Source organism: Anomalospiza imberbis, chromosome 5, assembly GCF_031753505.1.
Source record: "Anomalospiza imberbis isolate Cuckoo-Finch-1a 21T00152 chromosome 5, ASM3175350v1, whole genome shotgun sequence".
Classification (NCBI taxonomy): domain Eukaryota; kingdom Metazoa; phylum Chordata; class Aves; order Passeriformes; family Viduidae; genus Anomalospiza; species Anomalospiza imberbis.
Genome location: NC_089685.1, coordinates 61,240,233 through 61,255,592, shown reverse-complemented (window position 1 = coordinate 61,255,592; position 15,360 = coordinate 61,240,233). Strand labels below are relative to the sequence as shown.

The following is a 15,360-nucleotide window of genomic DNA, read 5'->3' as shown; positions in this document are numbered from 1 at the left end:
GTTAAGATGGAAAGTGAAGATAAATATCGTATCCATTTGAAACTCCAGGAGGGGATTGGAGTTGGCAGAATATAAGTACTCATGCTGAATTTTTGCCAGAATGCTCTAAATAGCATTCCTATGCTTACAGAAAAAGCTATAGGATTTAAAATACCTAACCTGTCCCTGGTGGTTTACAACTCACATTAAGGGCATGGACGTTTTAGGGTGCCAGTGATGCTCTTCACTGGAGAAAGGTGAGTCACTTGAGTAATGAACTGCACAGGTTTACTCTAAAGCACTTCCTCAGACATTCTGAAGAAGGAAAAATCAGATTATTTTGTATAAACAACTATCTATTATCTATCAAATTAAATGATATTTATGTCTTTTAGGCAGATTCACCCTTCAGCTATGGCCATCTCCACCCTGAGAAGACGCCAGGCCAATTGTGGCATTTTTTCAGTGGTGCCACAAACTCTTAGATCTCCTACCACTAAAAGTCTTAATTTGGTGGGGGGAAAAAAAGAGGAGAGGGGAGAGGAACACATTCCTTCCTCTTCTGAGCATGGTGGCTGAGGGAGCAGGGACTCTGGTTGAGGATGCTGCATTACCCTTGAGTGATCCAGGGAGCATTGGTGGTATCAAGTGGCACTCGTTCACCATATGCCTCTTCTTTATTGGAAAGTTCAGGTGTGACAAAAGCAACAAAGTGAATGGGAAAAAACCAGCCTGTCTTTGCTTCCGCTGATGCCTTGGCTGCTGAAGAAAACCCAAGCCTTGTGTGATTTACCCACAGGCCATGTAATGGAGCTGAGCATTAACTGCTGGCCATGACCCTTCCTAGCAATTCTCTGCTATTTAAAGATTTTGTTATAAATGGGTGTGCTGTTCAGCTAATGGAGAGCTTAAAATAAATAACTCCCTGGTGATCCTTTAGCCACGGAGATGTTGAGAACCTCAGTTTTAGGTGGCATCCAAAGGCTTGTCTCACTGGCCTGAGCACCTCCAATGACCCTCAGCCAGTGACCAGAGCTCAGGGACATGCAAAGCATTCCTGCTACTCCCATTCTAGGGATAGAACTTCTCATTTTGACCCTTGTCCTGCAGGGGGATAGCTTTTAAAAATAATATTAGCTGCCTTTAAGACACACTTATCCTGCTTATTCAGATCTTAATTTGCTAGCTTCTCTCCAGCAGTCCTGTGAAGCATAGCTGCACTGTTTTTCTCTGTCTAGGTCTTTACATTTCTAGTGGTTTTGAATTTCACTGCAATGCAAAAAGGCCCCTGCTCTTGTTTCTAGAGGTCGATCTGGGTCTGTCCTCTTCCAGCCACTCCTTCATTTTAAAGGGACAGGGGAGAGGAGGTTTTTCTACTGTTGTTACAACCTGCACCTTCCCCTCGTTCCCTGGGGACAATATTACATACTGATATTGGCTCATGAGCCTCTTGCCCGTGTACACAATGTCCAGTCTGTTCCTTTGACCTGGACTCCTAAGCCATGGCTTACAGAGCATGCACAGAAAACCTACCTTCCTCATCTTTTTCCCAGTGGCTGTTCAGGCACAGCTTAGTGTGATCCATCCGCTCCTACCCACTTTACTTTTTTGTACTTCCTAAACTGGTAATGATGCCTAAGGATCCATTTGTTTTGCATGATCTGCTTTATATAAGTGTGTTGGCAATTCTTAAACTTTTATCTGGAGCATGCACTTGTTGGAATATTTCCCATTGGAACAGTTCTCGGTATAAGTTCACAAATACCAGAGATAATGGGATGGGGGAATAAGCAAGAAAAACTTGTTTATACAGCTATTGAGATCTGTGCCAGGTTAGGGAACTTAGAATAGGACAAAACCTTTTCAACTGCATTTTAATCCAGGATCACACTATCCTGTTAAATAGCCACACAACCATCTGGAGGATGGGACCCCCAGGTCAAATGACATTTTGGAGCAGCCCTGGACAGCAAGGCCAGGCTGGGCTCAGATATCTGAACTCTCTGCTCCTTGCAGGGCAGAGGCAGGAGCAGGGGACAGGGTTGAGGGACTGCCAGCCCCTGTGATGTTCAGCACTGGGGACAAGTCACCAAACCTCCCGCAATTCTGCTGCCTTTGCCTCCACGCCACTGAACGTCACCTCCCTGGCAGGGCTGGAAGAGTCTCAACGGGAGGTGCCTGTGCTGGCACGTTCAGCACACCCATTCTTCCTGGGAACTACGAGGAGGCAGGGAAACACAAGCTTCTGCAGGTAGTCCGGCAGCACACGGAACCCTGCAGGGCAAAGCCGTGCCAGAGGACCCGGAGGAGGCACAGGCGGAGAGCCACCCACCCACCCACGCAAGGGATCCCTGCTGTGCCTTCCGAGAAAATCGGCATTTCTCACCACTCTGATCCTGCCCACATATATCTCAGTGAACTCAGGTCTTGCCTCTGAGCACTCAGTGCTACTTAATTTAGCCAAAGGGATAAATCCTCCTCTCCTACTTTCCAGGCTGGCATGCCACAAGTGCCTCAAACCCGCACACCATACATCAGGGCTTGGCTACACACTGGCCTTAATTACAGCACCCCGTGCTGCATCGTCCTAATCCCCTCTCATTCTCCTTCTTCCTAAAGTGAGAAGCCTGGATGCAAATATAAACGCAGGAAAGAACCCCGGGCAGTTCTGCCTCTTGCCCCTTCTCCTCTGATCCCCTCCAGCCCTCTCCTGGCTTTGCCTGGTGCCTCATCGCAACGCCCCAGAGGCACCAGGCGCTGCGGGTCACCCCCGAGGCCTCCCGTGTTTGCTGGGGAAAGGCTCGCAGGGAGCGAGGGAGGCTTGAGGGGACGGCTGGAGCCGGGAGGGAAGAGCCTCGCTTGCCGCCTGCCGTCAGAAATCTGAACTGAAGAGGAGGATTGCGGTGATCCCGACGCCTCGGCCAGCAGGTCCAGGCGTGCGCCCACGCCGGTGTGCAGCCAGCAGGACCCCTCCTCTCGTCACTGCACAGCTCCCCGCTCTGACACGAGGGTGCCCATCTGCATCTTCAAGGCACCACGAGAGCTGCGACTTCCAGCTGTGCACTACCAGGTGCCTGTACAGGGAAACTTCATTACAAACTCCACCTGCCCTCTACACCTTTTCAGATGGCCTACGTTAAAGGAAAAAACGTGTATTTTATCTACAAAAAACAATAACGTGTATTTATGGTTTGACTCTAAGCCACAATTCAGTGCCAAAGCTCAGCAAGTAAGTAAACAAAGAGCTTATGCTTTTAAGTCACCTGCAAAGCTTCAGGCCACTTTTTCAACAGCTTTCCTCCTGCAAGGTGCAAGCTTCTGTTCAGGAGGAACAGAAGGTTTCACCAGGAGGAGCTGTCACACCCACACACGACATTATAAGGAAGAGAGCAAGCCACACGGGTGCCAATGACTGTAGCTATAAGTTATTTATTCTGCAAAATAGAGGTATCTTCTATGGAGTTGAACACTGGAATCACAGCATTATGAACTGAGTTGTGGAAACATTATGACAGCACACACACACACTCGCAGGCACACACGTGTACACCTACACACGCGCACACACGCAGCCTTCGTACGGGCCCGACTCCTGCAGGATCCACAAGGAGCCCGCTCCGCACCTTTATTTGCAGAAACCTGCAGTGAGGGCTGCATTCAAGACCCCTTCCCCTATTCACAGGGCTTCCCAGGGCTGGGCAGGATTGGGAGCATGGCACAGGCAGCAAGTGTGTAGTGCACAGGATCCCCTGCTCAGTGCGCAGCACATCCTGGATAGGAGTTAGCTCTGGGCAGAACGCAGCCCTCAGTGGAACACTCTCACCCTTGCCTCAGTCTTTGCTCACACAGACGAGCACAAGGTGTCCGCAGGAGGCAGACACAAGTTAGGACACAGTCAGTGCTCCCTGCTCGCCATGGTCCATGTTCCAAAGCCGGTAAAACTCTGCAAAATCCACGTAGGGCTCCACACGCCCATCCTCATCTGGCTGGAGCGAGTGGGTGGGTCGGGAGCGGAAGAGACCTCCATCTGAACTCGAGCTGCTGCTCTGCGTGTGAGTATTGGTCGACTGCAGCGTCACAGTTGGGCTTTGGCTAAGGAGGGAAAAAGAGAGAACATAAACATCTTTATTCTACTCCACCTGATGCACTGGACAAGAAAAGCACCAGAACAAGCACCAGTTTCTCCACAGATCAGGCTGTCCTAGCAGACAGGTAAAAAGTTGCAGTCACTTGCTCTATGAGAGCACTCAAAGTGTTGAGAAATGATTGGCGTTGACAGACACCAAAGGTATCTGATTCACATTAACTGGAAGGCCTCAAGTACAACCAGGCATCTGAGGAACAGAGAGGAAGCAGAAAAAAACAGGCATGCACTCTGTTGGCCTCCCCATACCCAGAACAGTATGAGCTTTACGGGAAGAGTCTGGCAGCGAGGAAAGCTATTCTTGCATGACCTGTGCTGCAGCCAAAGCAGCTCTAGTGCGTCAGCCTCATTGTTTCTGGAGCTACAGAGCACAATACCCACAGCGCTTCTTCACTGTGCAGCGTGTACACACCATGCTGTGCCCAGGGCTCAACCTAAACCACAGCTACTAACTAGTACGACCCTGCAGAGTGGATCCAAAGAGGACCCAATTCTAACCTTTATCCACTTTTTTCCCCCTTGGCTGTGCCTGTAAGCAAATCAACTTCAGCAGTGCAGCCTCTACAAGAGCCTTACAGGTGACCTGCATAATCCCTCTTCCTTGCTGCAATGAAGGGCACCCACACTCCCTCTGTGCAGCACCCAACACACTTGGGACACAAGGTCCAAAGAGAAGGGCTGCTCACTGCCAGAATGCCCTCCACAAACAGCAGCAGATGCTGCTCCCAAGGCATGTTGCCAGAGCTGGCTTCAGAGCTGTTGCTTCACTCATTCCCACTCCTCACACAATCGCTTTCCAGCTAACACATTATGCTGGCTGTCAATACTGTAAGTGGGGGGGAGCACACTCCAGATAAGGGATTGACTGACAGGTAATTGACAGCTGTCTCTGCTCTTCAACCACTTTATACAGCGTGAGGTGCAGGGAAAACTCTGGGTAGCAAGAGAGCAGGACTTTACTTAGTGAGGGTGGGAGTGGCTTCATCCAGAGTTGAGCTGCTGTGGGCACCATTGACCATCTGGCCTTGAGAAGGCATGACAAGAGACAGCGTGACACTTGTCTTGCTTGTGCTTTGGGAGCTGGAATATGGCACAGAGACTGGGTAAACACGGCCTCCTGAGAAGGGAGAAAACAGAAGTTATAAAATGCAGTTCAGACGTGAGCAACTGGGGGTGCAGCACAGTAGCAAAATACCCCAAGAATTTGTATCAAAGTGCCCTTGATGCTGTACTGTATCCTGTCAAATTGTCACAGATTCCACATCTCAAAAGCTAATAATCTTGTTTAATAAGAAAACTCCTTCTACACCAACTACCTTCTCTCCCAGTGTGAGTGCTGGATCAATCAAGAGATCTTATCTTCATCACCCCATTTTGTTTCATTCTCTCCCCAACACACCTTGCGTTGGTGTCAGCGTGGGCTGGCTCATCTCACCCAGGGGGTACCCAAAATTCCTCACAAGCAGTGTCATGTCTTCGTGACGGGGACAGAACTTGGACCGCTCCCCACCACTGGCAAAAGTGTCACAGTGAATGCGCTTAACCCGGTCCACCACTGCTTGTGCCACAGCATCCAGAGACGTCTGCTTGGCAAACTCTGTGGCTATCATGGCTGCAATTTCCTGAGCAGAGAAGGGGAAAAAAAAATCACCAGAGGAAACATTTCTAGGAGATTTTGGAGGAAATGTTTTCCTGCCATCTGATCTAAGTTTTTATGAGTTTTTACGGCAACTCTTCTGACTGTGATACTTACCTGCTGATAACATGCCTTTGTGCCTTGAGTCATCTCACTCCCTTTAATGGGCTACTCCTAAGGGACAGGCAGCTGCCCAGAAGAACTGGCTTGGCAAAGCAACTCCCTTATTATTAGACTGGAATGAGGTGGCACAGGCATTCAGCCCGGCCAGCAGTGACAGCACAGTTGAGGAGGACAGCCTGTATGAGAGCAGCTGACACCGCTGGAGTGAGTCAATACCCATGGGAATGTTTCCTTTGTAAGCAGGCTCACCTGGTTGGCCTGCCCAGGCCCATGAGCTGCCTCCAGCGCTTTGTAGAGCCCTTCGGACATGAGCACCAAGAAGCCCGTCACGCCATCCAGCGAGTGCCCCCCGTGGATTTCAGGCTCTGCTATGATGGGCTTAGATTTAGCAGCACTGGAAAGAGACAGTAATTTAGCATTTAATGGTGACAGAGTAGGTGAGAATGGAGTGATCAAGAAGAAAAGGAGGGCTTGAAAGCCCACAGCTGAGTTTTTCTGACCTGAGCAGTTCAATATCAGTATAGCCGTACTTGACTTTGTAATCTCCAATGCGCCGAGTGCTTTCCTGCCCACGAATAGTTCCCACTTGTTTTATTTTCCCTGCATCCAAGCCTGTCAGATTGAAAACCAAAAATGCTTCATTAACTTTGTGAAACTTGCAGAACTTCCTCTGAGAAAAGAAATATCCACAGTTACACAGAACTGTAAGACAAAATGAGACACTGAAGAATGATCAGGAGCTAAACAGGGAGAAAAGGAATATCTGTGTTTGAAGGGACACCTTTTCATTAGTTCCAAGCTGGGAAGGAGAGAGGAGAAGGGAGACCCACACAGCCCAAGAGGCATACTCTGCAACAGCTGGCCCTGAGACAGAGTCCACATCCTGGTCCAAAGCCACCAGCACAGCTGGCCTGGCTGCACAGGCATTTGCCAAAAAGGCGGGGGAACATCTGCGCCTGCCAGCTCTGGACTGCATGACGGGAGGAGAAAGCAGGAATGAGGAAAACATATGTGAAGGATTCTGCTTTTTCTTCCACCTGTAACTGACCCCTGCTCCTAAGCGCCACATGGCAATTTCACAAATACAGAAGACTGCAGAGAGAGGCTGTGGAGTCTCCCTCACTGAAGATATTCAAGAATCTGTACAATATGCTCAGGGATGACCCTCCTTGAGCAGGAGCTTGGACCAGATGATCCACTGTGGTCCTTCCCAACCTTACCCATGCTGTGACTCTGAGAAAAGGAGAACTGTCTACAAGAGGCACTGATTTTGCTCAAGTGCTCAAATTGATGTGGGCTACTCCTAAAATAAGAACAATGATCAAGCAAGTATTTATTTATTTAAATAAATATGGTGATATAGGGCCTAGGAAGTAATTGCATCTGGAAGAAGGTTCTAACAGGGACCATCTGAGTGCTGCTACTGTTTGAGGCAGGACTTGGAGCAGATGATCCACTTACCTGGTCTGTTCTGGCAACCTCCCTTTCCTCATTATACCTAGAGCTATCAGCTGGAAAACATTAAGATTTTATCTAGGGATGACAGTCCTCAGTACAAGGTGAAGGCAGGGGTCCAGCTGAAATTCTTCCTTTGAGTCAAGCTAAGCCTTGCTGCACAGATGGCTCCACACCTACCCCAGCAGTAGGACACAAGTCCTCCATCTGCTGCAGACCACAGCTGACTCATCAACATGGCCTGGCTCATTTGCCAGCTCCTGGCAGGGAGGTACACGCCACTGACAGACACAAACACAGGGAGGCTCACAGGACGCCAACAGAAGTCATGTCTAAACCACAGCAACTCTCCCAGGGTACTGAACAAGCTGTGATGTGCCAGCTGAAGAACCACAAAATCACAAGACTTCTCCCCCAAGGCAGGGGTGGCACAGGCACCATCATGACAAATATTATCCCCACTACATCTTATCACTGTGCTTCAACCTAGCCTAAAACAACCTCCCTTGGGCCCCCAAAACAGCCTGTGCACACTGTCTTGTTCCACAGGATCTTCCTTCTGCTGGGACTGTAGACAGGAGCACCAGTGCTGCGCCAAGGTAAGGTTGGTACATCTAACAGATCCCTGTTCTCCTATGGACTGCAGCTAAATTCTGCATTTTTGGTAGTAAAAACACTCAAAAAGTCTCTTTCCCTGGATTCTTGTATTCAGTGTTCTGTTTCACAGCAGGAGTAGAAGTGGGAATGAAAAAGAAATAGAATAAAACAAGACCTAGTAGCAGAAATTACCACATCAACAGCCTCACCCAATAAGCATATATCTGCCAGGTGAATCTAATGAAGAATGTCACCTTAGATCTACCTAAATAAAAAGTATAGGAGCCAAGTATCTCAATAAGAAGAATTTGGTACTGGCAATCACACAAGTGGTCTGGGTTAGCTCTAGACCAAGAAAGCAAACATGTCAAACACTGTAAAGGAAAAGAGAAATTGCCTAAAGCAAAATGTCAGCATTAAGAGCTCTGTAGTTACTGATGTGAGAGAAAGTAAATGCCAGTGCTTGGCCTGGCTCTGTCTGAAGTGAAGCTGCTTTTTTCCAGCAGCAGCTTGTACAAAGGCAAATTGAAATGTACCATCCTGAGGGTGAGGCATAATACAGAACTTAAAGCAGCATAACTGTTGTTTGCCTCCACAGGAGTCATCATACATTGTCTGCTTCACTTCTAGCCTCTGGCTCTGTGTTTCCACTTCTGCCTTCCTATAGACTACAGCAACAGCTGGAGGGCAAATCAATGCCACTTTGGCAGCTGGACACAAAACTAACACTCAAAACTTGAAACAAAAGCGTAGTTTTCTGCTGGGTCAGTGAGATGAGCTTACTCACCCTGTAACCCCAGAATGGCTAGAAAGGCACAAAAAGAAGGCACTGAACTTGTCATCTGAAAACATAGTAAGCTTCTTTTGTAGTTATTTATTCTTCCTGTGGCTTGAGTCACTCTTGGTGCCCCAGATAAACAGTCATGCGATATTCTCGGCTAAGAACATGAAACCCAAATACTCACCCAGCTGAGAGAAGCGAAAAAGTTCATCTTCATTCTCTGTCGTGTGGTCCACGTTGAGCTGAGTCACCTGCAGCCCATCCACTGTGGACTTGCATAGCAGTGCCCGATTGGTACCTGCAGTGGAAGCAGCAAGATGAGGCACCAGATAGCTCTGCCGTTAACACGGAGAACATATCCAATGGGAAAAGGAACAGAGATGGGAACAGAGACAGAAAAGAAGAGAAAGGCTCATGTACTGTCTCATCATGATCTCCAAAAAGCAGCCTTGCTAGCAGCATAGTACCGGCCTGCTAGGCAGCTCTCCATCCAGACCTGAGCCGCTACCTCCCAAGAAGGTTCTCTATTTCACAGTGAACCTGCACTACTCCTCTCAACTTGTGTTCCCTCCGTTCTTTGGCCATCCACACCACACCAGCCAGCATCTGCAGAGATGAAGAGCCAGGCTGATTTCAAGTGCTTGTGTAAGCAGCAAGCATATTGCTGCTTGGCCACAGACCAAAGAAACTGTCCTCCACATTCAAATGTCTTTTACTTCCTAGAACCCCTGCCACCCTCAGGAATGCTGAGACTGAGCCACTGACAAAAACCAACTCACCCACATTGGCAATGTAGAGTTTGTTGTTGAGAACGACAGCCACAATAGCCATGGCTCCTCCAGAGATCTCCTGCTCTACAACCTTCAATCTCTCCACAATCTTCTGGTACTGAGAAGGGAGCTGGTGGTGAGGGACACCCTGGAAGCCAAAATTAGGGGGAAGCTTAAACACACAGTCCACAACACAGAAATCACAGCAGGAATAAAAATTCTGCAGGGAGGCTACTCATCTTGATATGCCTTAGCCTTGTGTCATGCCTGTACAAGACATAACATTTTCTGATCAATCCTAGTGAATGACACAGCTTTGACATAATTCTGGAGAGGACAGTCCAGTACACTTGAAGAACAGAGCGCATACTTGCCCAGACACCATGCAAATTTGAGGCCTTTCCTCTCATCTGCATGGCTTTGTCCTGGAAGAGCCACATGTACAGGCCGAACTCCTCTCTGCGATACACTCAGTTCCTTACTCAGATAACCAATGTCGGTCTAAGCAGTGCCAGTACAAGCAGTGGGAGCTTGGGAAATGAACCAAGGCACTGGCTTCACTTCATGCAAGCTTCCAGAAGAGAACCACAGAGAAGTAACTTTCATTTACAGCTTCCCTTGGATCAAACTGACTAATATGCCCAAACCTCATCCAGCAAGCTGGAAGGTGGGACTTCCAGCAAGCTCTGTTCTTAAGGTTACATTACCTCTGGTAGCTGAGACTGCAGGCTGGCCTTCTCTGCTAAGGCATCATCAATGGACTCCAGGAAACTTCTTTCCACCACATCAAAAGCCTAAAAAAGGCCATAAAGAGAAACAAAGCACTTATCCGATGCCTACAGACTTTGTGGCTACTCCTCCTCACTTCTCTAAGACCAGCTCATAAAAGTGGATGATCATTTTACATACAGACTTTCAAGGACCACTACAGCACATTGAAACACAATTGTTTCAGCACAACTAGTTAACAACTTGTAAAAACAATCTGCAACAACTCAAAACAGAAGACAACACCATAAAAATTACATTCACAGCAATGTCAGAGACCTATCTGATCTTGTGTGTTGATCCTGTCACTAAAGAAAGTGCACTCACAAATCCATCTCCCCACACATTAACTTCTCCCCTTCACTCACTGTCATCTTCACAGGCTGACTTGTTCCTACACGTCCAGGGAAGACTGGCTGCAGCTTCCTGGAGAGCTCTCAGCACTGTGCTAACAGAGCCAGGGGACAGATGGGATGAGGCAGGAACGAAACAAAGCACTACAGATGCTCAGGATGAGTGCAACTGCAACCACCAGATGTTTCCAACCCCCACAGAAACCAGATGCTGCTCCCCTGATGGCAAAGAGGAGGAGGGTAATGCAAGAAGCAGGAGCTGCTCCCACTCAAAGCGTCTTTACCTGCAGCAGAACTCGACGCACGTCAGCATCACTGTGATCTGCATGGAGCTGGCCCAGCAGAAGTTCTGCAGAGAGCCTCTGACCCACGAAGTTGGTGACTCGGTTGCCATCATAACCATTGAAGACACCATAGAGGTAGCAGTTGTTCTCACTCCTGCCAAGAGGGCAGAAGCAAAGAGGTCACAGATCTCTGTAAGACACAGATACAAGCAGCAAGTTTCCCCAGACACCTTTTGCATGCTCAGGCCCCACCCTCTTCTTCCATGTCCTGTGCGACAAATTAAATACCTCTTCTACTTGCACTTGTGCCAGCAGGAGTCAGTGTCCCAGGTGCAACCCACTTACCTGAATTTTAACCAGTTATCTTCCAAGGGGTGACCCTCTGTCCCCTTGCCATCTGCACTGTAGGAACGGTTTGGAGCTGAGCCCACCCCAGAGAGATGGCAGGATGGTAAGTCATCTGTCCAACTGGGCTGCTGTTCCTGGCAGGAAGAGGAAAGAGACCGTGTAAACCCCAAGCAGGCTGAAGTGAAGATCGTGGTCCAGTACAGGTCACCAGTCTACTCACACCCTCTTCTCAACCCTTCTCCCTTTGCAAACTAATTGCACAGCCAACAACTCCACATTTCCCTGCTGCAGAACAGCATCACTTACCACATCCCTTCCCTCTGAAGCTGAGCTCTGGCTGTACTCTGGCTCTTGTTAACAAGAAACCAGATGCGAAATTTGCACGCAACTTTTGCACTCCATAGAGCACAGCACAGCGCTAGCTTAGATATTCCTATGGTGAATCAGATCCTCCCGCACTCCTGGCACGGGAGTGCAGGGAAAGCTCTGGATTCTCCCAGGACTACTCAACCAGGACAAGGGACCGGGGCCTGACGCTGCAGCCGGCAATCAGAGAGACATCCCTGGGGCCGCCATCTCCAGCCAGGCCTGCAGAGCCAGCTGCCCCCTCACACAGCGGGGCACTCCCGGAGCCCGCAGCACTGGCACGGCCCCCCCAGCCACCTGTCGCCCACCGTGCGCTGCAGAGCGGCCGGTCAGCGCAGCGTGCGGGTCGCTGACCACGCAGGGACCCCCGCACTCCGGGACCCCCTGCCCTGAGGCGGCACAGGGGGCGGAAGAGCAGCAACCCACCGCCCCACGGCGGGGGGACCGCCCCCTCCCCACACGGCAGCGCGGGGAGCGGTGAGGAGGAGGCCCGGGGACTCCCTCGCACCCACCTGGGGGGCGCGTGTGCACGGAGGGGGGGAAGATGCCACTCACACTCTGCAGCAGACTCCTCCTCTGCGCCGCCATCTTGGAGCGGGAGCGGCCGCCTCCCGCCCGCCCTCCGCCGCCACAGCTCGGGCCCGCTCGGGGCCCGCCCCCGCGTGGGGCGGCGCCGGGCAGGGCCCGGGGGAGAGCCGCGGGGCTGGAGCGCTTGGAGGTGTGCCTGCCGTTACACCTTCCTTCTGGTCTGGGCGGCGTGCCGGCGTCTCCATTTCTTACCTATGGCCTAAGAGTGTGTGAGAAAGAAGCACCTGTTGGCCGCCGCTGGCAGCATGTGTGTGTGGAGGAGGAGGAAAGAGGGGCAGGGTTGTGAGCTTCGTATAATCATGGGATCATCAGGGTTGGAAGAGACGTCTGAGATCGTCCAGTCCAAATGTCCACCCAACACTGCCGCTGTAAGCCCTAAGCCACATCACCCAGCGCCAAATCTAGATGCTGCTTGAACACCCCCAGGGCTGGGAACGCCCCCATCACCTCCGTGAGCAGCCTGTTCCAGAGCCTGACCTCCCTAACGGGGGAAAACATCTCCCGTCTCAGCTTAAGGCCATTTCCTCTAGTTCTCTCACTGCAGGCACAGTAGGACACCAGCCCCGACCTCACTACAACCTCTTGTCATGTGTTGTACAGAGCAATGAGGTCTCTTCTTAGCCTCCTCTTTAGATTAAAAAAACCCCAGCTCCCTTAGCTGTTCCACATAGGATGTGTTTTCTAGATCTTTCACAAGCCTCGTTGCCCTTCGCTGGACCTGCTCCAGTATCTCAATGTCCTTTTTAAAGTGAGGGGCCCAAAAGTGAACACAGTCTTTGAGGTGCAGTTGGTACTGTGAATCCTGGATCCTGTGAAATGGGGTCACCCTGAATGCCAGAGAGCCCTGAGGTAGCCTGGTGTTGAAATAATTTTCTTAGTAGTGCATCATGTTCCAAGCAACCTCTAGGGAAGACTCAGCCTAGGTGTCAGCTCTCAGCTGCACCCTGTTCCATAGGCACCACATGCATGGCATCCATGTGTCTCAGCTTGCAGTCTGTGTCCTGCCCTTTCCCTCTCTCTTTTGCAGGTGATAACAAGGATGTAGTTGGACCATGTCCTCAGGGAAGCAGTAGGAAGGTGTCTAGGACAGATGACAAGTGGTTCTCAATCCTCACTGCAGTTGGGAGCCGTTCTTGCTAGTCTAGAGTCAGGCACAACAGTAAAATCACTTTGCATGCCTGCTTGAGCAATACAAAATCAGAGAGCACTGATTTTGCTCTTATTCAAGATCCTTTCTTGGCAGACATAGGCTGTTTCCATAGAATCAACTCAGCTGGAGGAGGAGGGAAGACACAAGATTCAATCTCACTGCTTTCTCAAAATTCTAAGTCAGCAGAAGTGCCCTCCAGGAGTGTGAATGGCGTATCTTAGTGTGAGTGATGGCCAGCAGTCAGGCTGTGGGAGCAAGGGCTTCGGGAAGAGCCCTGTGTGTATTGTAGCTGCAGGGGCTCCAGCATGAGAGACGTGCAGTTTCAGTCATGGGCAGCAGCACAGTTGTGGTGAGGGTGGGAGTGTTAAATAGTCCTGATATCCAGCAGTGGCTTGATACACTCATAATGACATCTTTGTGGCAGATATATTCAATTCAGATGCACTTCAGAAATAACTGCCAGTTAATTAACCTCATTCTATGGAATGATGGCTTTTGCTGCAGAGTTTTTTTCCAGAGGACTCCAGCTTCCTTTCCTGTAAATCCTGTCTATTGTTTTGCTACATTTCTTTCTTCAAAATATACAAAGATTACAGATCCTTCCCCTTCATGCAAGGCTCACAAATATACAGACATTCAACAAGAATTAGGTACACAGGCAGAATTACTTTTCTAAAAGCTTCTATTATGCAAAGATAGAAGAAAATGCTAGATTTAGAACCTGGGTCTACAAACAAGTTTCCTCAGTTTTAGGCTTCTGTATAAGCTTGGTCTCAGTGATGTCATTCAGAGTATTCCTGTGGGTAAAGCTGTGAATAGGTACAAATAATTGTAGGAATAGGTCTGAAGTCTGTGTTAGAAGTAGGATGGACAGATTTAGTACTGACAAAGATTTGTTTTCTAGCCAGTATCAAAAGAAGAATTCCCGGTCCTGCAGAAAAACGCATAGCACAGCATTGTCCGTGTCATTAAAAAGCTGCAGGCAAGTGTCTTTGCTTTAAAACAGGATGACACTTTTTCAGCATTGCAGTAGCAGCTTATGGTTATTTAATGCCACTGAAGGTTGCAGTCATGCAACTTGATGAGCACAGTCAGACTCCGTCCTTGCTCAGAGCGACACTGAAATCAGCAAGGCTTTGGGTGTGCCTAGAGACTGTCAGCATGTATTGCATTGCAGGGCTGGGAATTTAGGAGTCATTTCTGTCTTCTTCTATCCTAAGTGAATCCTTTTGAAACTAACAAGAGCAGAGTCTGTGTGAGAGTGTGATAAGGCAGAATGTGAAGTCAATGAGAAAGAAAAACAACTTTCCTAAAGATACAAGATAGAAAATCTGCTTCTTTCCTTGTTGGTACAATGGCTTGTCAGCTCTTGCAGTTAAAAATGTGCCCTGTTCCTAATTTAAATATCTGGCTTCAGCTCATAGTTACTAATCTTTGTCATTTGGGTTTACCTTTTTTCTGCCAGTTTGTGCTGGAATGCAGACCTGGTGCAAAACATTTTTTTCTTGGTGAAAATACTTGTGACAGATTCTGCCTGGATACTCCTGTGGTTCTGTCATTGAGCTTTTGCCCTAACCTTGAGTCAGCCAATTAAACTACTTGACCTGGAAAAAAAGTGGATAGTAGAATTTAGCAAACGAGGCCATTTGCAGCATTAAATGCACATTTGTCCAGCATTTCACAGTCATCCAAAGGAAAGTGCTACAGAAGCTGGTGAGCCGCTCCATTAATGTCTGCTCATTGAAAGCTTTATGCAGCACTTGGAAGATGAAATAGTGCACTGAGCTTCTGTTGGTTGTATTGATCAAACTTATTTTAACCTTTCTTTATGCTTCTTACTTTCTGCAAATCCTCTCAGAAATTGCCGTGCCATATTCCCTTGCAGCCAAGTTCTCCTCAGGAATGCAGGATATTGGTCACTGAACCTCACCATCCATGCACAAGTAAATGAATTATATGATTCAGTGGTTACCAGATATACAACTCCCCCTCTCATGTTGAATTCCCACATTTCTCAT

The 15,360-nt window shown here is 48.9% G+C and overlaps 1 protein-coding gene across 1 annotated transcript; it reads right to left on the bottom strand.

Moving 5' to 3' along the window:
- Nucleotides 1–3,388: 3,388 nt before the first annotated feature.
- On the bottom strand, nucleotides 3,389–12,243 carry TAB1 (TGF-beta activated kinase 1 (MAP3K7) binding protein 1). The gene is made up of 11 exons (XM_068191254.1): nucleotides 12,160–12,243; nucleotides 11,236–11,372; nucleotides 10,891–11,044; nucleotides 10,193–10,279; nucleotides 9,495–9,633; nucleotides 8,900–9,013; nucleotides 6,383–6,494; nucleotides 6,132–6,276; nucleotides 5,523–5,745; nucleotides 5,084–5,240; nucleotides 3,389–4,071 (listed from the first exon to the last, which is right to left on the bottom strand). The coding sequence occupies exons 1-11, from the start codon at nucleotides 12,190–12,192 to the stop codon at nucleotides 3,864–3,866; spliced, it is 1,509 nt and encodes a 502-aa protein (XP_068047355.1). The 5' UTR covers nucleotides 12,193–12,243; the 3' UTR covers nucleotides 3,389–3,863.
- Between the last annotated feature and the right edge of the window lie 3,117 nt (nucleotides 12,244–15,360).